General features: G+C 45.7%; 1 protein-coding gene across 8 annotated transcripts in view; it reads right to left on the reverse strand.

Moving 5' to 3' along the window:
- Positions 1-23,004, reverse strand: part of LOC120904669 (hemicentin-1-like) — a 160,080-nt gene that overhangs the window by 67,296 nt on the left and 69,780 nt on the right. For 7 of the 8 annotated variants that reach the window (XM_040314861.1, XM_040314858.1, XM_040314860.1 and 4 more), the window contains exons 4-5: positions 21,033-21,290; positions 20,758-20,954 (exon numbers count right to left, since the gene is read on the reverse strand). In XM_040314861.1, coding sequence (XP_040170795.1) covers positions 20,758-20,954; positions 21,033-21,290 — 455 coding nt within the window. Of the gene's footprint in view, positions 1-20,757; positions 20,955-21,032; positions 21,291-22,072; positions 22,177-23,004 lie in introns of those variants that run through there. The other variant, XM_040314862.1, reaches the window with a different exon arrangement.

The raw sequence follows: 23,004 nt of genomic DNA on the forward strand, positions 1-23,004 counted from the left end.
AACAGCACGGAATAGTGCGCTTGCAAATAGGAGAGGAAAAGGAAAATAGCATAGAATCATAAACTACGACGAAACAAGGTAGCTTTTTAGCATTTTTACGAGTTTCAAGTGATGTGTGGTAGTAAGTGTGTGAGCATTTTTGTACTACGATGCATCAAGTGTCAAAGGTTTGGGCGAGAGCAAAAGCGTTCTCCCACCAGATGTATGAAATATGGGAGGGTTTGTTTCTCATGATCAAACGTACACACGGTGGATAAGGGAGCGTCAGACAGTATAATGGCAAATGTGTTTCGTCGTGTCAGCTGGGAAAAATTTATCATGCAAGTGTAACGTTTACGCGTGCAACAGCATACAGACGGAAGGTAAAAGCTGACAGCAGTGGCGGTATGTACCATTTCGCGTACGAGCTAGAGTTCACTTTTCCCGCTCGGTTAAAGAGTGTCGCGGTTTAGTTTTTTTAAATGCAGGAGCTGCGCAGCTGCTTTACATCCAGCAGATTCTAGCATAAGGAAATGTGTTGCTAGATTTCACTAGAATCGCTCATTATTCCTGGTTCCTGTGCAATATGGCAGCCGACTGAATATCGTACGAGATAATATCCCGCAACTTCTCCTCAGAAGACGGTGCTCTAGCTGAGTGGCTGCAAATTATATTTTAATGACAAATGTAACGGATGTAGTAGAAAGATTACACGCCGGGTGCGTCTTAACTAGTATCCATTAGCTGAGTTTCTTGCACCAATGCAACCCAGGTATACCTATCCAATGGGTTCGTATTTGTTCAAACGAGACCTTTGCTTGATCTCTGTTGACATGAACCTTAGCCACTGCTCCACACGGCACACAGCAGGACTATCTGTTTCATACGTGCATGGGTGTCAACGTTGGTTACGGTTTACGGTGATTAGATATGCAAACAATGGAGCCCTTCTGGCCTCACACCTACACACAACCATGTAGAAGGACGCAGGCACACGCCTCCATTCCTGTTGCCGTGCCATATAGGTGGTGATAGAAAGATGGCACAGAACAGATATCAACAGCAGCATGTGTGTATGAGTGTGCTGAAGATGTGTCTGCAACAGATGGTTCCAGCGCAAATAAATTGTGGCTCGACACACTTGGGAAGAGTATAAGTCGTGTTGGGGCTGTAGAATTGTATTGTGCATTGCACAAGTGTACATTGACTTTCTAGCTTACAAGGGGAACGAGTTTGATCCTGATTTCCTGGTCAGCCAGCACAAGTATAATGTAATTAGGTTGCGAACGTTGTACATGTGCAGCATTACACTACTAGGGTTGAAGTAGGTTAGTTTGTGGTAGTCAACAGTTGTGGAAATGAAACGTATTTTGGTGTGATACTTGTGTCCAACACAAATTGTACATCATGAAATTAGCATTTGCAAATTACTGTGTCTTTAGAAGCACTTTGAAGCACTGAGTTTATTTTAAAACATAGAGAAAAATGGCGGAATTCATCGTTTTTAGTTGAATGTATTGATTGTTAAAACACAAAATATTTGTTTGTCCTAACGTTTTGGCAGCTAAGATTCCCTGAACATATTCAGACTGCCTGCTAGACAGTTCAGTTAAGAAGCGCACTTTTACTTTTGTTTTGTTTTTGCAGATAAACACAGCTAAAAATAAACTTCATTAAATGTAACAATTGACATGCAATCGAAAATTCAGACTTGGTAAGTATTTTACATGTTTGAATGTCTGCTTACAATGTCTGTTTTACATTTATAGTACCAGACACGAAAAGACAAAACCTTGTACACAGTTAATGTCGAATTATTAACCGATTATTAAGCGTGTGTTAATAGCTGACTGCGATCATTAATTCATTAGCGATAATGGTTATTGTATGAGGCACTTTCTAAAAGAAAACGGTACTTTGGAAAGCACGCTGTGTTGCAAGCCATAACGGGCTAAAGTGAAATGAACTTAAGTAATTGTGCCTCACAGTTCTAAGCACGAAGTAGTTCGACCGAACTGTGCATCAACAAAATCCTTGCATAAGGTAGAGGTTGCTCACGCAGACTCACTACGCTTAAATAAACCATAGAACGACTTGAAATGGTGGTAGTGGTACCCTTTCCGAAGAGTAAGATTGATGAATTAATGGGTTTTCCGCCTTCACCGTGCACGCTGTTAATCGTTCACAACCAGTCAAACACGGCGAACGTCTCCATTACCCGAAAATCTCACAACCCCATCCTGCGATCGAAGTGCCACAGCGCCGATCGACCAGTCCGATAAGCGTTCTACTAGGCAGATGGGAGTGCATGGACGAGAGAGTCCTGCCCGAAGGCTTGAACTGTTAATTAAAGTTAAAAGCTTTCCGCTCTTTAAAAGCATTTAGCACTCTTGTCTATTTTTCCAATCGCAGCCCATCGTCGCACTCTGTACATATTTGCCTCGATTCCACTGTGCGCATTCATCTATTGGTCATAACCTACGGACGATAAACGCAGGTGAGCAGACGGGCGCACCCGGTCACCAGAAATGGTAAAGGGAAGGGGTGGGGGGACGGGGACGGTGGTGGTAAAGCAATCTCGACCACAAACAAAATTGTTGTGAAGGTGCGGATGACTTGTCGGTTTGGTTTTAGCTTCAACATCACGTTCTGCACACAGAGCGGGCAACTTTCGTTTTGTTTCGCTTAAAAGCCTCCGGAACTGTCTTAAGCTGTTTCGGGAAGGAGCTGGAAAGGGAGGAAGGAGGAAAATTTAAACTTCTGTTATGTTTGGTGGGTTGACCTCGGGGCGGACGAAGACATTACACGTAATACAAAGGCGACTATCTTGAGCATTCAAGTATTCGTGAAATCGCACTGACATGCCGCACTAGATAGCACACAGGCAAAGCTGCAGGTCATTTTGGAACCGCAGAGCGTGCGCGTTAGGATGTGAATAATTCTAGCGTAATTATGGGCTGCTTCGCGAGTGCTCGAAAGACGGAAGGAAGTGGCAAGCGTCGGGCAACGGAAGCTTATGGCCGGTAGATTGCAAGCTTCTGGAAAACTCAACGCTTTCCTATTGTTTTTGGAAGGGTTGCTTGTCTGGAGTGTTGGGGCTGATTGCCACAACAGAACCTGGGAGAGATGGGAGTCTGAAAGGAGATGAGAAACGTGTATTACACATTTTCTCTTTTGTGCTGTAAGGAACAATGGGCGTGCTGGTATAAAACTGGAACTGAACCTAGTACGCGATTAATGAAGTTAAGGACGTTGAAGTACACGAAACACCGTACTGCAATAGGAATACGTGAGCTTGTTTGGGTAGGTTTCGTAATGCGAAGGACGCAGTGTGGAGAGTGGATCATTTGTAATATGAAATATATTCTATTATTTTTGGCACATTTAAACTGCATGACCAGTTTTGGTGAGAGTAGTAAAACAAATATTAATTTCAGTTTTCAAGTTCAATGTACATTTTTGTGTGCAAATATTGTATAACTTCAAAGCAATTAAGAAGTGCACGAAACCCTTGCCAATGTTCAAAATGTCCTCCAAAGCTGTAGTTTTTACTGTAGTAAAGCCACTTTACATGCTGTAGAAAATGTATCATTGAACAGTGCAACTGTTTCGCGGCTACCTATAGGAGGCAAAGACCGTAAGGTGTGGCAAGCACATTAAGTCGAACGACGAGAAAAGCCATTCGAAAGCTCTAGAGAACTTGGAGGGCAAATCAGATTGCCCGGCAACGTTACAGCAGCAGCAACAGGGGCAGCAATAGCAAAAGCGGTAACAATAGCTTTTAAAAAAGGTATAATTATATACTTTTCCTTTCGTACAATTTGAGTGGTTTTCCTCCTGCCCTATTCGAGCCGTAGTATGAGGTATTGCACTTCTGTTAAACCGGCAAACGGAAAAAGAGCATTCGGCTCCTGCTGCCAGTGAAGCCAATGAAAGTATCGAAGTAATATACGAAACCCTTTCTAGCGAGGGAAGGTCTTTCCAAAGCAGTACTTCACGCGGTACGCCTCGAAAGAGTGCCGACGAGTGCACGATCTTGATGATGTGTGCTTGGTGATTTGTGTGGGAGCTTGGTATTATAAACTACTGAGCGTGTAAGAAGCGCTACACGCATATGTACACCCATGTACGTATCTTCACACCCCTAACGCGAGGTCGGAAAATTCGCTATCCTTTTAGTAGTCCACCCGTTTATCATTTTCGCTAGTAGTAAAGCTGTTGCTACTATTATTTACTACCGGGTCACGATATCGCACGACCCGAAAGTGATGTATGAACCGATGGAAATCATTGCCCCCGGTTTTTGGGAGCCACACGTGCGTGCCAAATTCGATGCTCAGTGCTATGCTGGGTAAGCGCTAGTGTGAGGTAAAAAACCAGCTGCTAGCGGAGGGCACCATGAATTTATGAGAAGGAAGCTTTTATACGTATTTAGAACCTGTTCATTTCCATTCCTGTCCCTGGGTGGCAAAAAGGACACAATTGAACACGGATCCAGTACGGATGTGATGTACCCATTGCTTGGCATTGGCGTGTTTCGCATGCATTATTCTAATTCACACACACACACACGTCGCCACGTGCGGGGAGGATGGGTTTGGAAGAAAGGATAAACACGCTTGCCCCTTTAGGTAGAGTTCCCTTTAGCGGAGCTATCTAGTGCCGGCCCACATTTTCAACGACCAATACAGTACGTAGCGTGTCTGAGGGCAATTTGCTGTGGATTCTCATAATTAGTGACGCCATAACTGACCGATGCAAAAGCAGCGGGCCGCTTCTTCAAACCCTGGTACTGCCCCGAGACACGGGCCAGATTAGGCCGGGAGTGCGAAAATGTCATAAATCTGTGGCCATGGTGAAGGATTCCCGTTTGATTGTGGCCGGACACTTTATGACTGTTGGGAAGCGAACCATACCAAACTGTGCAAACGCACATAAAGGGTGAAAAAAAAACAACAACATTGCAGTTCATTTCAACCATGGCAAGGGAATTGATTTGTTTGATTTACCATTAGCGACCGTTTAGGGGGCGAACGTAATGGTTAGTTGGCTAGGTACGTGTTGCATGGAGGCTTTCGTGATTCCAAGCTGCCGAATTGTTTGTGGAACTGTTTTACATTATGATGATTTGTTGCCTTTTTTAGTGAGCCAATAAATGCAAATATGGACTTACCTGTGAAAGAAAGAAAAAAAGAAAAACATTGTTATTGACGTTATTTATATGAGTGGTATTCGTAATATACATATGCAGTATAGGAAAATTAATCCCCTAACTAAAACACGGAAGCAGAATGCAACAAAGACAGGAAGAGAAATTAATCCGAATAGATGTGCAAAATATATTGGTTTACAGTTTGTTTGCAGGCGTTTCTATTGATGTTGGCAAACATGTTCATACCGTTAGCGCAATGCTATATTCTTGCGGCAAACAAAACGATGGTCATTGTTGTGCTTAATCCGTCTCGGCAAAATGAAATGTGCGCCAAGGAGATTATTGAAAAGCCTATACCATTCGCCATGGCCGTTACAATAGTGGTAGCCTAGCACGAATGCTCTTCTGTAGCACTGGCAACGCACCACATTAGTGGCAATGTGCGTTCATAATCGGAGTGACAGTTAGTACCTGGCAGATTGATAAGACGCACCCATTACCTCCGCACCTCCATGGCATCCACCATTCAGCACCAGGCCATCAACGGTTAGCAAAAGGTGCGGCATGATGCGACCGGCAGAAGGTAGACATGGAAATGGAGCTTGTTTGCGAAAGACACCTAGCATGCTTAAAACGGTAACTGTTCCATGAAAGCTGGGGAGGCACACGCTTCCTGTTACCGGGCGCCTTGGATAGTCAGGGGACGGGCAAGCGGGATAAATAGTTTGTGGCGCGTGAGCAGAAAGTCCAATGTTTGATTCCGTAGCGTCGGTCTCGGTGCGTCGTCAACTTCGCCACTCGCTGATGCTGGTAATCAGTGAAAGGTGAGTGGTTGAAGCATGGCCACTGTGTAAGTGCCATGAAGAACGGCAGTGAAAGGAACGTGGCAAAATGGGAACGGAAGAACGAGCGACTCCAGGTACGAGCAGCGGGCTGGGGGCGAGTATAATACGAGCAGCTGCAGAAACGGTACCAACGACGTAACGCGCACCGCCAGATCACCGCCAGAGAGTGCCGCCATCGCGCATCCATGCAATTTACAACTGCCGTCCGCTCTAATGATGTTTGTTTTCTGGTTTCCCGTGCCACATACACATCCATACACAAACACGTGCACAGTTTAGCAGAGGGCGGGAAGCGAGGCGCGCGCGCGCGCGATGTCAACGTGGAAATGGCGCCAGGCGCGTACCATCTGGCGGTCGGTGGGGGTGTTTGGGAGTGATCCACACCGTTCCGTAATCCGTAATTTTCTGCATTGTCAGCCGAGTACGAGTACGACTCGATGTCGAGCAGCAGCTCCCAGCAGCGATTGGATCGGAAGAAATGGGAACAAATGAAATGGGCTCAGCGGCAGTGGCGCACGGTGGCCGCCAAGCGGGGAGCAGCATTAGCGACGAACGCTCCCGGAAGCGAAAGGTGCCACCGAGGGCCTTGGGAAATAGAGGAAAGAAAGCTCTTGCTCTTTCAGATCGTTGCAGAAAACAGAAAAAAACATACACACAAAGAAGGTGCTAAGAAAATCGTGACGAGGTGCCGCCGCGCCCTTCTGGTAGAGGCCTGAGGAGGGAGCTTTCGCTTTTGCGCTTCTCGTTTCCGGACGAGCAATGGGGACTGTTCTTTTTTTCGCACTTGCGGGACAATGCAAACTGAAGCTGGAGGGCCCATTACCAATGGTGGAGGTTGGCGGACATCGTTTGCTTGCTCTTTTATGTGTGTGATCTAGTTTGATTAGAGTTGATGAAAATCAGTCCATTCAGCAGATTCCGTTCCGTCCCCTCCTGATAAAACAACCGGGAAGGTATGTATTATGTTTCCTCCCCCGGTTGTGTCTGTGTGTCTCGGCAAACGCCCCAGGTAAGTCATGCAACAGCCCGCTAGCAGCTAGTGAGATGCTGCACTGCTGCGAACAGTCGATTGTTTATTTTACATTGTAATTTATCGTTGCTTAGCTTCGCATCTTGACGCTCTCTCTCTCTCCATGAGAGGATGAGGTGTGATAGTGGGTCGTGAAAAAGCGTTGGACCCGTTAGTTGTTAGTTTTCTTGTGGCCATTTTTCACAACCCAACCCCCATGCCCGGAGCAATCCGGAGAGGAGAAGATCGCAGGGTGCGGTGGAACAAAAAAAAAAAAAACGAGCCGCCAGGCACGAAGCCAAACGCACGGTTTGTTTACATTCAACGAGTTGTACACATTGTTCGTTCATTCGTTCCAGATGCAATGACCCGGCTAAGTTGAACTGTTTTAGTGGAAAAGAAGATTGCAAGATCGGCACGGAGCAGCAGCAGCAAAAGCAGCACGACCGCGTGTTGGACGTTGGAAGGCTGGGGCCGCCGGGGTTTGAAAAACATTCGAAATGGACTCGGCCCAAGGAATGAGAACTTACATAGGGAAGGAAAAACAAACCACCAACAGCATCCAACCAACCAACCAACCAACTGTCTGACCGGGCATGGCACAAAACGTAGGCAGGCATACCAGGAAAGTAAACAGCTCCCAAAATACGCACTGTAACGTAAATAATCATCAGTTCTGCTCCCCGCTTCTCGTTTGGTCGGCTGCAAGCTATTCCAACCGTACCGCGCCGTATTGAATGCAGTTAGAATTCATCGAACATCGGCCCGGAGTCAAACCGAGTTTCAACACCATTGGAGAACCGGTTCGGTGCCAAACAGCACACGTGTTCGTGTTGGACGATCGAACGAACCGGATCGATTGTTTACGAAGGCACGATAATTGAGTGCATTTTGTAATGCATCCTGTCTGTCTCGCCGTACTGGTTGGTTGAGGTTTTTTTTATGTTAACTCTACATAAAACAAGACAATATGCAGTGCATTCAGTGCAGTTTGGTGTAAGAAATGCATCAGTATGCTGCTAAGCAAGAGAGGGTTGTATTATTCTTTGTTCGGTATAAGGATTGCACATCAGCTATGGGGAAGAACATAATATAACAGTTTGAAACGTGGACTTATTAAAAGTTCACACCCCAGAGCAAAGAATAGTTCAATGAACGAACGTTTGAATGCAGAAAAAAGTATGCGAGAAAGATGCGTTTGAACGAGCCCCTCCACCGAGGTGTAATAAGAATGGAGTTTTTAAATCAATATTTGTCCTCATGCAATGCCTCTTCAGCAATCAGAAGGTGTCATTCCGAGAGCTCCTAGCATCGGTGTCAATTCCAGCACTTGTATGAATAGACTTGGGCCGGATGACATGTACGCACCCGATAGGTGTGAAGCCATGTGTAAGTCATGGAATGTGAACAAATACAAACCCCCGCGCCGACCCGCGGATAGACACATGTCCGACTCGCGCATAGACACAGCGAAGCAGTAAAGCCTATTCATCGCCAAGCAAATGCTCCAATAACAGACCTCTTCTGCATCTGAGCGCTGAAGGTGTTGAAAGGGGGCAGCCATTCATCAGCGTCTTAAAAATTAATCAAACCTTAACTGAACCGAACCCTCGGCGCGCGGGTCTTGGTGTGCAGGTAAGCAGGTATTCATCATACTTATGACCATCGTTGGGCCGCGCTTGTTGCACTCCTCACCCGGTGTCCCGGGATGTGTGCTACCCATCAACATCATCATCATCGTTAGGCGGCCCGTCAAATTACAATAATTGACTGAACTTTTCCCGTGCCAGCTTTACCGGACCACATTATGACTCGTTGGCCATACAAACTAATATTGCCGAAGCCAACCAACTGCCGGAGGCGGAACAAAGTCAGCACCACCGTCGTGCCCTTTTTTTGCTGGTTGTTGCCTGGTTTGCTCCGGTTGCGGTTACAAGATGAGATAAAAAATGGCCACACAACGGTTAGCGGGAATACTTTTTCAGCCCGGGAAGGTGGTCGGAGGTTTTGTTAAAACATCTATCGCATACGGGGACGCTACCGTATTCAGCCTTTCGCGTGGTGTTTTACTACTCCCGAATCCTGGCCATAAATGGAGGCTTTTCTTTTGGGGTTGGTGGAACGTAAAAAATGACGGCTTCCATGGTGGGGAAAGAGGCATTGCAAGTCGATGGAAAGAAAGTCGTCACATGCCTGTTCGCTTTTTTTCTGTATCACAAACACGAGGATACCAACACAAAATCCTAATTGATTGCTTAGCCCTGGCAAGTGTTCTTTTCGGAGGCTTGTTCGATCGATGCTCTCCGTCCGAGAGCTCGAAATTGTCGAACGAGCGAACCCTGTGCTTAGTCCACGCAGCGAAAAGGCGTCACAAGAAAAGGCGAAAACATTTACGTGAGAACGATATCGATGAGGCTTTACGGGGCTACATCAACGGCCGCAAGCGCACCGAGCACATAATTAATTATTTATGCTCCACAGCCATAGCCCCTGCTCTAATACACACAGACATACACACCTAAGCCCAAGCTGCATGGAAGCTTTCGAATGAGTGGCCCGAAACTAAATTGCCTCGGGAGGATATGCCTCTATCCTGCGGATGGCTGGGGCTCGGTTCTAACACAGCGGTGGCGTTGACGTTAATCGAGCGAAAGCACTAACCGAAACGAAAATAGTGTTCGCCTCTACCGGCCTGCCGGAGTGTTGCATCTGGCGGCGTCGGCAGCAACGGTGATGACGGTGTTGATTGTAGGCGTTGGAAGGATCTCCGGCGAAGGTTTACCACGCAACGACGCTTTCGCGGCGAAAACGACGGTGCCAGGGAAGCCTGTGTTTCGCTTCGCTTTAATGTTTTCCGAGTGTGTGTTTTTTGTTGTTGTTCGCTTATAAACTCAACTCAAATTTTACTTCCCAAATCGTTGATTGTAAACAGGGTAGGGTGCGCCATCATAAGTGTGGTGCGGTGCGACGATCATCGGGTGGATCGGGTATTGAAGCAAAAATTTCCGCTCTACCGAAGCAAGAAACGAGAGCGAGTGCAAAAGGGGACGCGCGCAAACGTAACAAGACGCTGGAGTTGTACTGGCAAGGATGAGGTGAGAAAAAAAAGAAACGAAATATCAAACGGAATGATAATTTGAAAGTGTCAGGAGTAAACAAGCCCGACGGGGCCAAGAAAGGGATCTCTGCCGTTGTCGATTGGAGGTTGCTCCAGTGCTGGTCGTTTTCTAAATAATTCACGCTTTATCTCAATCGATAATCACTTCCACACCGCTGTAAAGGGCGTTCGTTGATGTTTTGGGTCTGCTACTGCGTTCATTGGTTTGGTGGTCGGTGGCAACAGGAGCAAGTTGAGAGAGATGGTGGAGGTCATAAGACCTAAGACAACCATCCATGACAATGACGGTGATGATGGTGATGATGATGATGATGATGTTGAGGATGCGGATAGAGTGGCAGAACGTTGGAAGAAAGGTGCACGTAGAGGTGGAAAGGGTTGTAGGTGCGTTCGAATCGCTTTTCATGATTCGTGTATGGCCGGACGGTCATTCCAATTCTCGGCGCGCAATTCCGTTTTAGAGTGCTTTCAATCATCGAACGAAGGTGTACGCAGGCAAAGGTAAAATGGTTGATGAATGCGAAAACGCAAGCACGTGTTACGAGATGGATGGAGAGCAAAGCGAGTATCAGCATCAAGTGGATTGTACGGATCCTGCTCGGGAGCGGTCGGGTAAGTGATCCATTTCATCATTAAATTTCAATCCAATCCCAGCATCAAACCCATCCCTGCCGCCAGCAGCAGCCAGCACCGCTCCGTAAACCCTGACTCATCAGTTTGTAGGTAATCGTTCCCAAAATCCAATGGTACGTCCGCAGGTTCATGGTGCGAAGAGAACCGTTTCGTAATGATTCTCCTCTCCCCAACCTTTCCCCGCCGTTCATCCTGGATTGATGTGCTGCCGGGTCCGTCGGGTGGGTTTTGGGGTTACTTTTGTTTCATATCAGTTCTTGGGGCCTGGCCTCGGCGGGCACTTTTCAAGAGCTGTTAGTTTCCGGGGTGGATCTTTCGCTTTCACTTGCGCGCTCTATCATTCTTTGCGCGCGTGTTTTCAGCGCACTGGGAAGTGGATGCAAAGCATATGCTTCAGAATATCCAACAGGCGCAGAATTGTGCGCAGATATTGGTATTCCTATTCACCTAAATTGCTGTGCGTTAGTGCGAGTGAGCTTTTGTTGTGAGCAACGTGTAATACTGGTGCTAAATGTTGTAGCAATCTCGAGCATCGCGATGAGCGTTGATAGCACTCCAGCGGGTTTTGATGGCTCGGTGTTTGGCTCGAGAGTGTGTTCATCGAGCGGCTAACAACCCTTCATCGGCCACCGCTGCCGACATCAAAACTCGTGATGCTCGGTCACGGGATCCGATCCAAAAGCTTCCCTCCAAGCTGGCCAAGGTCGGAACAATGGGCAGGGATCGTTAAGTTGGACCCGAGTGTATTAAGCGCAAGTCGGGCGTCCGGCCCATCCGAAGCCGGCATCCCAGACGCATCCCTAACGAACAGGACCCCAGAGAAGCGAACGGACCAGTCTCTTGTTGGCAACTGCCGGAATTATTGTTATGATTGTGATGATTGTTGCGCACATGATTAATGGTGTAAAGGTGAGCATTACGGGATGAAGGCATTTTTCTCGCCCGTCCATGCCCGCACCAGCCTGCAGCTATTGTATGCTCGCTTTTCAATTGAAGTCTCATTATCTTCGAAAGCATCCGTGAAGTTGCTTCCTTCCCCTCCGTCCCGGTGCTCCGGATTAGGTGTTGGCAGACGCTAATGTTGCGGTACGGTGCTGCAAGCAAGCAAGTGCTTTGCAGCACGGTGAGAAACCATGCACAGTCTTCGGTATGAAAAATGGATAAAGAGCCGTGCAGTGAAAGCTGCAACTCGTTCGGGACGGGGCGGTCTGGTTTGGGGCTTCTGTCGATGAATGCAAATCCCTCGGGACGGAACGCGCGGAAAGCTGTGGGACAATACTTTATTCATCAGCGCGATAATTGAGCATTATTAATTGTTTCCCATGACATGGATTATGACGTCTTGCGTTCAGAATCATTATCGTTTCGAGGCTATCAATAGGAAGCATGGTAGAGCGCTCGCTCTGGTTTTGAATAAAAGGAATGGAGTTCCTATTGATGAAATGTGATGTGATTAAAGTCTGCTTGATGGCAGCAATCGCTTTTTAACAACTTGTTATGAATCTTACTTTGTTGTGAATCTTCATTATTGTCCCCACCATTTCACAATTCTATGTGACCCTCATAGAACATATTTTAACCACAAAATATTTAAATCGATTCTATTTATAGCAATGTAGCTTGTGTATAACAGCCAGTCTCGTAGTACAGTCGTCAACTCGTACGACTTAACAACATGCCCATCATGGGTTCAAGCCCCCAATGCATCGTGCCGATATACGTGTAGGACTCACTATCCTGCTATGGGGGGTAATTCCTAAGTCACTTAATGCCAAGCCCGCAAGTGGTACAGGCAGGCCTTGACCGACGACGGTTGTTTGGCCAAAATAAGAAGAAGAAAAAGAAGCTTGTGTATAACAAAAAAAACTATATTTCCATTATTAGTGTCACCCACCAACCGACAGAAGAAAGAGTTCTATTTTCATCAAAAGCATCGTGCACATTTTAACGCATGCCATACATGAAGTAGCATTCATAAACTTGGAATCTTAATGATGGTACAAGTCATATGAAGAGTAATGGAGCACTTCTTTTCTGTCGCTGTACGATACTGGACGTGACTGCAGGCTCCCGTAATTTGTCACAACCAGCGGCAGGTTGCATGAGGGGAGAAGAGCAGTGGCAATTGCATCTGCACGGTGCAACTGTACGATCGGAGCAGATGGAATGCAGCTATTTATTGCCATCTAATTTCACTCGGTAATTTATGTTGATTGCAAATTTTCGTGTATTCAAAGGCTGCCCCGGGGTGTGTTTTGAATTTTTGCTAACCGTCCCATTGTCCCAATGCTCCTTGTGCTCCTTGTGGCATGGCTTGGCAGCGAGACACAGGACATTATGGTGCCGTATCCATCGACAGTGTTTTGCAAGGGAAAGGACGCGTGTGTGTGTGTGTCTACAGCAAATAAACTCCGTTCCATGACATTGGTTCAGAATCAGTGAAAGGGTCACAGTGAGCCTTTTTCGCCAGTCCCGGTGTCGTTGCGTTGTATGATTTCTGCAATTTCACAGACAGCCGTCACTGTGGCGGCTAGTCGAGAGTATGGAAAATTGCGTTCCACTCATACAAACATACAATCACACACACACATAGGATAATAAAGCCCTGTGAAATGTACTTCACTGAAGTTTGAGAGTATGGTGTATCGGTGTACTCATACACCGGGTGTTTTATAACGAGAAGTGCGATGCAAAACAACAGCCAGTCAGACGGTGTTAGTAGCTTCGGGTAAGAAATTGTGCTTACATACAAGCGAACACGCGCGAAGCTGGCCATTACGTTGGTCGGAACCGTATGGTTCGGCACATTATATCACAGGATGTTATTTGCCGGAAGACGACACTGGCGACCAGCTCGTTTCATGGGGCAAGATAGTTCAAAAACATCGCGGCATGGTGTGTAGAACATGCTAGAAATGACTGAGTCATTCCATTAGCCATCCTCGAGGCAAACGACACGTGGTACCGCTGTCCCCATAAAACATCCCGTATAATTCGATCACATTCTCACTAATTATAATCCCCCGTTATAAATACCTTTCCAGGGCTTGAGCCCTAGAACCATACCCCGGACGGAAAGACTTGCGGAGAACCGGGGGATAAGTTCCCTTTTTTCTCTAACTTCAGAGTACGTTCGACTTCTTTAACGGTGTCCCGGTATGGTCTCGCGATGCCACAGAAGCAATCATTTAAGCTGCTCGATCCCGAAAAAGCACAACCACCGTCGAAGCAATATCCCGTGCCAGACAGACGTGTTTGATTAATTTTAATGGCTTTTCGCCGTTTCGAGAGCGGCATCTCGTTTGCATGGGATAGCAAGCAACTGAGGAAAAGGTGTTTGTTTACCAGTTTTCTGTGTGTGACGATTGGGTTGGATGATATGAGGGCCGGGTGTGAGTATGGGTGCTGCTGATTCGGGACATCTCCTTGCCATGCTGCAAGAGCTTCGTTAGCGTTGATTACGATTCATAATTAGAACGCTGTTAGCTGCTCGCTGGTAGCTGTGCGTACCTTTCGAAGACTTGTGGAAAGCTTTCTCTGTGTAACATACCGCGGAATTGGGGCCTCGAAGGAATATGGTGCCGATAGCTTCAAGCATAACTTTAATCCCTCAGAGCGAGAGAGAGAGGGAAAAAGAAATCAATAATAGTGAATTGCATAAGCGGTTAGCCCTGGGAATGGATTAAAATGCATCCGTCCGCAATCGGTGAGCATTAATTTATGACAAAAAATGTGTCACCTATTCGTTTGAAATGTTAGTCCCGACTTACCTTACAGCAAAGTTTTAAAATGCCGTGAAATGAAACAATAAATATCAAGAGCATTTCGCAAATTAGAATCGAACGCTTTGGGCCATTTGTTACTCAATAAGAAAACGAACGCAACGAGTGAATATGATTGATTCCACAATAAAAAATGGGTGTTTATAGCCCGATAATCAAGCGATACATGCGTGACTTTGGCCACTTATTAGACACGCCTTCAAAGGTCAAAAAAGCGTGCAGCTCAAAACGAAGTGAAAGGTGCCCTGGAAACGAGTCCACTAACCACCTCGTGCATATCGTGCGACTATCATGAAACGCAGGAGGGGAAACTTTTGGTTGTGAGATGAAACGTCATGTGTCACAGTAGAAAAAAAAATGTGGAAAATGTGGAGATATTTAGAGTTTTGCGTTCCTGTGATGTAGGTGATACAATGCAATAAAAAAGATTGTATTTTTCATACTTTCATGTGTTTTATCATCATCGTATAGCAAAAATTCTTGACATCAGCAAACTCATTTCACCGCAAGGCAACGATGATAACCGAATTTTCTGACGGCCGAAAATTGACGCACCCTTTTTTTGGGGCCATTGCGATTGCTTCCTGTTGCGGTTGCTTCCACGATTCACCGGGAATGACGTGATGATGATGAATGACAAATGGCGTTCATTTACGGTTTGGCATTTATTGATTACGATTCAACGGATGAAATATTCTGGCCGTGGCACTCATACATCTTTTTCGTCGCGGTTGCAGGATAATATTTCCCCCACCCCCCGCGAAACCGCTCGCAAACCGCGTGCGTAAACTCTACTCGCAAACCCGACGCGCGAAAGCATGGCAAATGCAAAAGGAGCGTCGCGTAAAAAAAAGGATGGTGATTGGAAAAACGTTCCGTCGGGGTAAACGTATTCCGAGCATCGGGCCATCATTACGCTTCAACGTCGGTTAGGCTCCGGTGGCAAAAGGCGATGTGATTTTGCCGACACCACGCCGACGCCATTGGACACTTTTAGGCCATAATTTACGCGTGAATTGAAATTTTATACTACACCTTACGTGTGCTTTTTTTTTCTATTATCTCCAGGCTGTCGGTTTATGGCTATCCTGGTCCACGATCGGACTGATATTTTTCTGCCCCGTCATTAAAGGTAAACACTTTATTGGTGTCTGTATCGTTTTTTAGAGCATGCCGCCATCAGCATCTCCGTTCAATTGGAGCGAGCTCTGCTGAAGCTAGGTTCTTTGCCGCGATCCCATTCTGCTTCACCTTCTTATTCATGTTGATGGAAACAAATTCCTGGGTGGTTCGAATCATCACCTTGACGCTGCGTCACGATTCGCGGGGCGGTTCTAGCACGGTGCCCTGTATGGACATTATTTACTATCTCCATCATCTCATCTCTACTGCTCGCCGACAGACCGCCTTCCTGTGAAACTTGAAGTGTTTTAACATTGTAGCATTTAAGCGGAGCGGATAAGGAACGCATTTTTGAACTATTTATGTCATCATGAATGTGGTCGGAGGCATGAATGGAGCACTGGTTTTGTTTGATGTTTCCATTACTATCCATGATTGAGGTGGTAAATAACTTGATTTGAATAACAAAGATTTGCTTTTCGTTTATGACAACGTTGAAAAGAATATCTCTGTTGCTTTGTATCATTTTCAACAACCGTTTAGTAAAGAAAATACTTTTTTTCTAATAAATTAACGCAACGTTGCAAAACACATTCTTTACCCGTTTTATAGAATTCGTAGAGTAGAATCGGTGTAGAGTGTCGATGATGTGATGCGTCGATGATTCGTCTGATGAACTGAATTGAAAATGATGCGTTGTGTGGTATAAATACTGCACATCCCACCTGAGCAGGGAACTGTAGAATCTACAGCGTATTATAAATTGCCACTAATCATGTGCTTCAAATTATAGCACCAACCGATACTCCAATATGCCACAATCTTAGCCTTGATAGGATGAATTTAGGCAGCATGGGCAGCATATTTTACCGCCGTAGTGCAGGCACATCGATCACGGAATCATCTCGCAACGTATCGTGTATAATCCTTACCGCTTCGTTTTCGATGGAACGTCGAATCAATAGCCCTCGCACATCACTGATCGCGCTCGGGGTCCAGCTTGAACCGCACGATTGATTGGACGGAATTATGGTTTCCGCGCCGGTTCATCGAAATAATCCGGCCGGCTTTAAATACGTCCGTGGCAAAGGATCCGCACACTCCGGCAATCAACAGCCGGTGGTGAATCATTCCATCGACCGGACCATCGACGCGGTCAGAACCAAGCTCTAGAACCTCACCAATTTCGCAATTATCATCGCAGACCATAAACTTTGTGCCAACGAAACAGCACGAAAACTCAGAACCGTCGGGCAGGGGAAGACACACACAAAAAGCAGCAAAGAAATGCGTAAAGTTTCGTCGGCGAAACATAGCGTCAATATGAAAAGCGAAAGCACCCATTTTTATTGATGTAACCAATCACGAGAAACAACAACCATAACGAAGTGAACAAATAACGCAACATCGCTCACTCCCATTGTTAAATCGCTTTTCGTGACGCTGCTTGGGCATCGGGAATGTGTCGCACGGTCCGTGCCGGCGTCCGGCGGAAGAGCCGGGTTTCTTTTCCTTTGTTTGTGCTGTTTTTATCTCGTAACATTTTAATCTTGCGTTTCGCGTAATTGGAGCTAAATTAGAGTCGAACTTTGCTCCGGTTTCTTTGCCGGTCGGTGTTGTGGTTGTTTCGCGTTGTAGTGTTTTCTTTTCGGTTTTACTCACGAGGCCACGTCAGCGGCTGGTACGGACCATCGGTACGACGTGCTCGTTTTCAATCAACGACTCCCTTGGGTGTAGTACCGGATCGGATCCGCGACATAAAGCGCTATCTCTCCTACCGTTCGAACGTGTTGTCGCCGAACGGAAAGTGAAGGCATCACGGGACCAGTCGAAACAATAATCCCGAACCGAAATGGCACCGGCATGATTGTTGAAGCACGAGAAACGAGAAACAGACTGTGCGCGGTGGAAGGGCGCCTTAAGAGCCCTTTGGCACGTCACTCTTCATCTGGCCGTGGCCATAATCGTTTGTGAGAACGCGTGTCACCTCGCGGCCATTAGGGAAGGCAAAAGAGTGGCAGGAGAAGAGAGAAACAAAAAACACATTGAATGGACCCGAAGTAAAGCTGGACAGTGCATTCCGGATTCGATTCCGCGCTCGATTGGTTGCAAGCGGAATTTCCAACAGAAACGATTTGCGTTTTACCTTTGTTTCGGGTTCGGTCCGGAGCAAGACCCGTTCGGGACAGCTGAAAACTGAACTTTTCAGTGAAAGTGAAACGGAACCCCACCATCAAGAGGAGTCTGAACCCGTGGTCGGATGCTTTCGAATGCGGCGTTCTATCATTTCAATTATGTCGTTTCGAACAGCCTGGTCCACAAATCGGATTTGCTCGTGAAGGCTACACAATCGACACACATGTACACAGAGAAGAAAAAAACCAAGGGCTCGTACACAGCGGCAGTGAATAGAAATGCTTCCGGTGGATAGGTGGATGAACTGAGGAGCTACCAGTGTCACGTAGTAGACGCATCGCATTTCTTCGTCCTCGTTTGCCGTAGCCTGAACATAACATCTAAAACATCGCGAATCGTGAAGAAAAAATTGGAAATGTGTATCTGGTAGAGGTCATGTCCCCCAAATTATTCTCAAATCCACCCCCAACATCGCAGTCATGTTTTGACGCAACAGCTTACGGAAAAGACTTTTATCTGAAATTGCTGATCTTAATGTGTTAACACTCCGCCCTACGATTGTGATACGCAATAGACAGCACTGTTTTGGAGTATAAATAGGGAAATAAGTGATGGATCATTGATTGTGTTAAAAATAATATAAAATTTAAACATGCTGTACAACGAAGCTATTTCGAAACATCTTACTAACATTACTTTTCTACTCTACTTTTCTACTTCTTGTTGCTTCTTTTGGCTATTGCAATGAAAGCTAATCAGAAGGGTCGCCACTTGTCATTTCGGAATATTGTAATTTCATCGACCGTACATCAAGCTTAAAAGTTGGTGATTCAATTAAGTATCATTGAAATACTGTTGCGGAAGATACTAGCGAGATGTATTTTTGCGACCTGTCCAGCCTTTTTTAAGTGGATTACTTGCGGGAAAATTTAAACGAACGTACGGGGTGCTTCATCTCATTCCAGGCGTGTCTTCAGGCGCTCTGGAACGTGGAACCGGGCGGTAAAGACGGTTATACCTTGCTCACCATAATCCCGAGGAAGGTCTGACCGGAGGATATAAACCACGAAAATTACTACTATAAATTTTCAACCATAAGCTATTCTGTTAGGGGCTAGGTGGAGGATCAACCTGTACTTCTGTGGGGACTATTTTTCGTTACTTTAAATTAGGTTTGTTTTGTTGATCCTTGCTAGTAAACCGTACATTTATGTCTATTTTTCTTACAAGTAATGCAAAAATAATAGCACGGTTATTTAAAAAAAACATAAACTAGGCAGAAGGAAATGTTACACTGAATTTTAATTGATTATGTAAACATATCTAGAACCATGGTCAACAACTGAACACACACACAGGTGTTCGAACAGGTGAGACAGAGGAAATGTTTGCCTAGCAGAATGTTGGGCCTGCTCGCAGCCTAACGCGACGGTAAAACCAAAAGAAACACGTATTCCATCAATTCAGTGCCCAAAGATCGATAACCATTGCCAAACGTAAGTGGGGAATGATAATAAATACGCTTTTATGATAAACCCTCCCTCATATGTGTATAAATATCCATTCGTTGATTGGATTCAACGCGCTCCTTGCCGGATGGCTAAATGGGTTCCGGTGGTTATTTGATAGCGAAAACGTGAATTGTGCGGTGGGTAATATCTGTACACACTCTACCGCATGCTGGTGGGTGCTTTCTCATTTTATCACACACACCCCCCAAAATGTTGCTTCGCAGCATCAGCAAAAGATTGATCACCGGACGGAAAACATGTAAGGATTTGGCCGGGATGGATAAGGAATAAAAATTCGCCAGTCGGTGGCGGTGTTTGCGAGACAAAGAGAACCATACAGAAAATTTTTGGGTGAATTCTTAGCCCACCCAAGAAAGGAAATAGTAGTTCCGCGTGCACTACATCAAGATAAATGACACACGGTAGAGCCTACGGAGGGGCCTCGGCTGATCTGCCAAATATAGAAACGAGTCGTTTGTAGTGATGTCGGAAGCTTTATGAGTGCTAACTCATTAGTATGAGAAACCATAATTGTTTTTTTCTCTCTCTCTGTATCTCTTTACTTTGTTTCGCGAGAGAACGTTGAAAGCACGTTATCAATTTCTTTTCTGTTGTGTCTACGTTTAATTGGTTATTGATTTCCCCATTCCCTGTAGGTTTGGTTTGTGGTTCTGATGCTTACATGAGAAATGATAAGAGAATTATTAATAGGCACTTGTGTATACATCAATATACAAAGAGATGTTGGTTTCCGTATAAAAACGCAAAACTGAAATATGGAAATGGTATTTTTTGTAATTGAACGAAACTTATGTTCAATTCAATTAAACCCCTAAAGAGTGCGGCTCGAGCTTTGATGCAAATGTTTCACTTAGCTCTCCAGCGGAGCAGAAATTAAAAACACGATTCGCTAGAACTTGTATCTAATGAAATATTTCTCTTTGATGGCTTCTGGACGGTTTTCCTACGAACAAATGAAGCTAGGAAAGAAAAACATTCAGCCGAGAAAATAAATAAACAAGTTCAATCAACGGCCAAGGATGAAGCTATTAGCGTGCTGCATTGACCTTTAGCTCTAGTTCGAGAACTAAAGCAAAAGTTTTCATCCTGCCCGGTGCAGTCCCGGTGGTTGGGATGGGCTTGGTGAGGACGGCATGGAAACAGGGAAAATGTTTGCTGAAGTTTTTGCGTAGCTGTTTGTTGTAGTCATGTTTTCTTGGGTGGACTGTTTCATCTTTCAGCTGGCAGGGTTTTAGTCGCACGCTGAATTGAAAGACTTGATGAGCTTTGCATCAAACAAATTGCCAGGTCGATGTTGGATCGTGGTTCGATCGAATCTAAGCTAGGTGGCCTGTACTTTCTTCCTCATGTCCGTAACACCGAACAACAGTTGTCGGTTGGTTTGGGGTCGGCACAGGGCAGATTCACAAAGCAAACTTTGATATAGACGTGCGTGCAAGTACTACTCACAGTTCACGGACAGGGTGACTGTCGTTTCCAGCTTGTCCTTCTCCGACATGGCACGATTCCAGACGACGCAGCGGAACTTTGCCCCATCGTCCTCCCGGCGAGGAACGATCGATAGGGTGCTGGAGGTGCGCAGATCCTTCGATCCACCCTTGGTGATGGTCGACTTGAGCGGCTTTTCCGAACCCACTCGGTACCACCTGTGGGCGGGAAGAACGCATAGAGAGGCGTTTCATGAGAGGAGGTGGCTATGATTTGTGAGAAAAGTGACGACTTACGTGATGGTTGGATCCGGTGAACCACCGATGCTACTGCAGGTCAGATCAAACTTTTCGTCCTCGGTTGCCCGCAGCTCGACCGGCTCGACAAAGGGTGGCTGTGGTGGTGTGAGAACGGTCAGGTTGTAATACTCCTGGTGAACGTCCGCACCCGTGCCGCTCGCTTTCACGCGGCACTCAAACCGTCCATTGTCCCGGCTGTATGATGTGTTCATAATGGTAAGATCGTATATACCCTGCTCTGGTCGAAAGTCAATCCTGAAAAAAGGCAACAAGAAAAACAAACGCATAAATTTAGTGGAATTTTATGAGTAATTATCTATCGCACTTATCGCTAGGATGAATGCTACTCGATTGCTTGAAAGGTACTTGACAATTGATTTATTATTGGCCAATCATCCTGCCATCATGCCGACTAAGATTGCGTGTTGAGCATGAGGATAATACTGATATCCATTGAAACGCTTACTAAAGACGATAAGGCAAAGAACTTTTACCGAAGAAGTAGCGAACACACCGAGTAGTGACTAATGTAGTGACTTCCAGTGAAAGAAACTTGTGCCAAAGTGCGTTCCTAGAGGTTTCTCATAAACATATTATTGCATCGCGTGAGCCAATCATGCTCTTCGCATTGGTACGGAAAGATTGTATTGGAGCTAAAAATAAATCCATAATTGCTTTGTTTCGAGCAAAGACTTCACGTACGATTGTGCTTCGCGGTTCAGATCTGGCACGCGCGTGCTAGAATGCGTACACCCCGGAAAGAGCGCTTAATGTAATAGATACGCCTCAGCAGTGCGCAAACATAAAAACGTGTTCGTTTTCTCTTCAGGCAGTAGCTTAGGCAACACTACAACATACATTTGAAATTTCGTGGAACCTGGCGACGGGGATCTATTTAGAAACAATAGCACTGCTACTGCGCGATTAGCAAACAATTAATTTTCAATGTAAGAACTGTCTGGCAAAAAGTCCCACACGCCCACAGAACCGAGCGCAGATCGGTTTTGGGGGAGATAGGTTCGTGAGATGAAACCGACCTTCAGTGAAATTAATTTTCCAGCGTACGCCGTGTGGTTTGCTTCCGCCCGCTTGCACACGGTGACATGAAAGTTGATTCGATTTTCCGCATTCTGGCGCCAGCTATTCGCTCAACATCCGCACTACTACTACAAAAAGCCTACTGGGAATAGAATTTTGTATGAAATGTGTGTGTGCGTGTTTTTTTCTTCTTTTCATGCCCATCACTATGCGCGTACGCGCTGGTTCGAGCTCGGGCTGCAATTCCATTGCACTCGAGTACACACTTCTAACATTGCTGAGCCACTCACGATGCGATGCGATGGCGATGCGTTTGTTTCGTGTATTTTCCACCTAGATAATTTGGGAAAACATGCCCAAAAACAATCCTATCGAAGGGCTGTGTTTTTCCTGTCCCGTGTTCGATTTTAACTACAGCACTGGCAAATTGCTGCTGCTTCGTCGGACTTGTTCCGGGTGCTCTAGCTAGTATATGTGCACTGCTTTCCGCGAGTATCGTATTATTTTAGTCGAGCTGCAAGTGCAAAGAAAACATAGGAAATAGTTTCCAACTGCCAGGCACTGAGCGAACTGACACACAGCTTCAACCACACCGATTTTATCGAGCCAAACAGTGAGCAAAGCAGTTTGGTTTCACGTATCAGGTGAGGTAATACTGACAAAAAAAGGGAACCGACGGTTGAAGCCGACTTGAATTTAATTGGCTTGAATTGTCTGCCATAGAAGCAGGATGGATTCAGCTAATTGTGAATGAAATACTAGTGAAATGGATGTTATAAAGATAAGTATTAAAATAGTTTTTGTTTTGGGGAACAATAATTTACTCCAAAATGCGTGCGCTTTTCACACACAGTGCCTGTTTCGTACTATAAACCATTACAAAAGCCTAAAACAAAAGCTTTACACATACATCGAAACAAAACTAGCAAGT

This window comes from Anopheles arabiensis, chromosome 3, assembly GCF_016920715.1.
Source record: "Anopheles arabiensis isolate DONGOLA chromosome 3, AaraD3, whole genome shotgun sequence".
Classification (NCBI taxonomy): Eukaryota; Metazoa; Arthropoda; class Insecta; order Diptera; family Culicidae; genus Anopheles; species Anopheles arabiensis.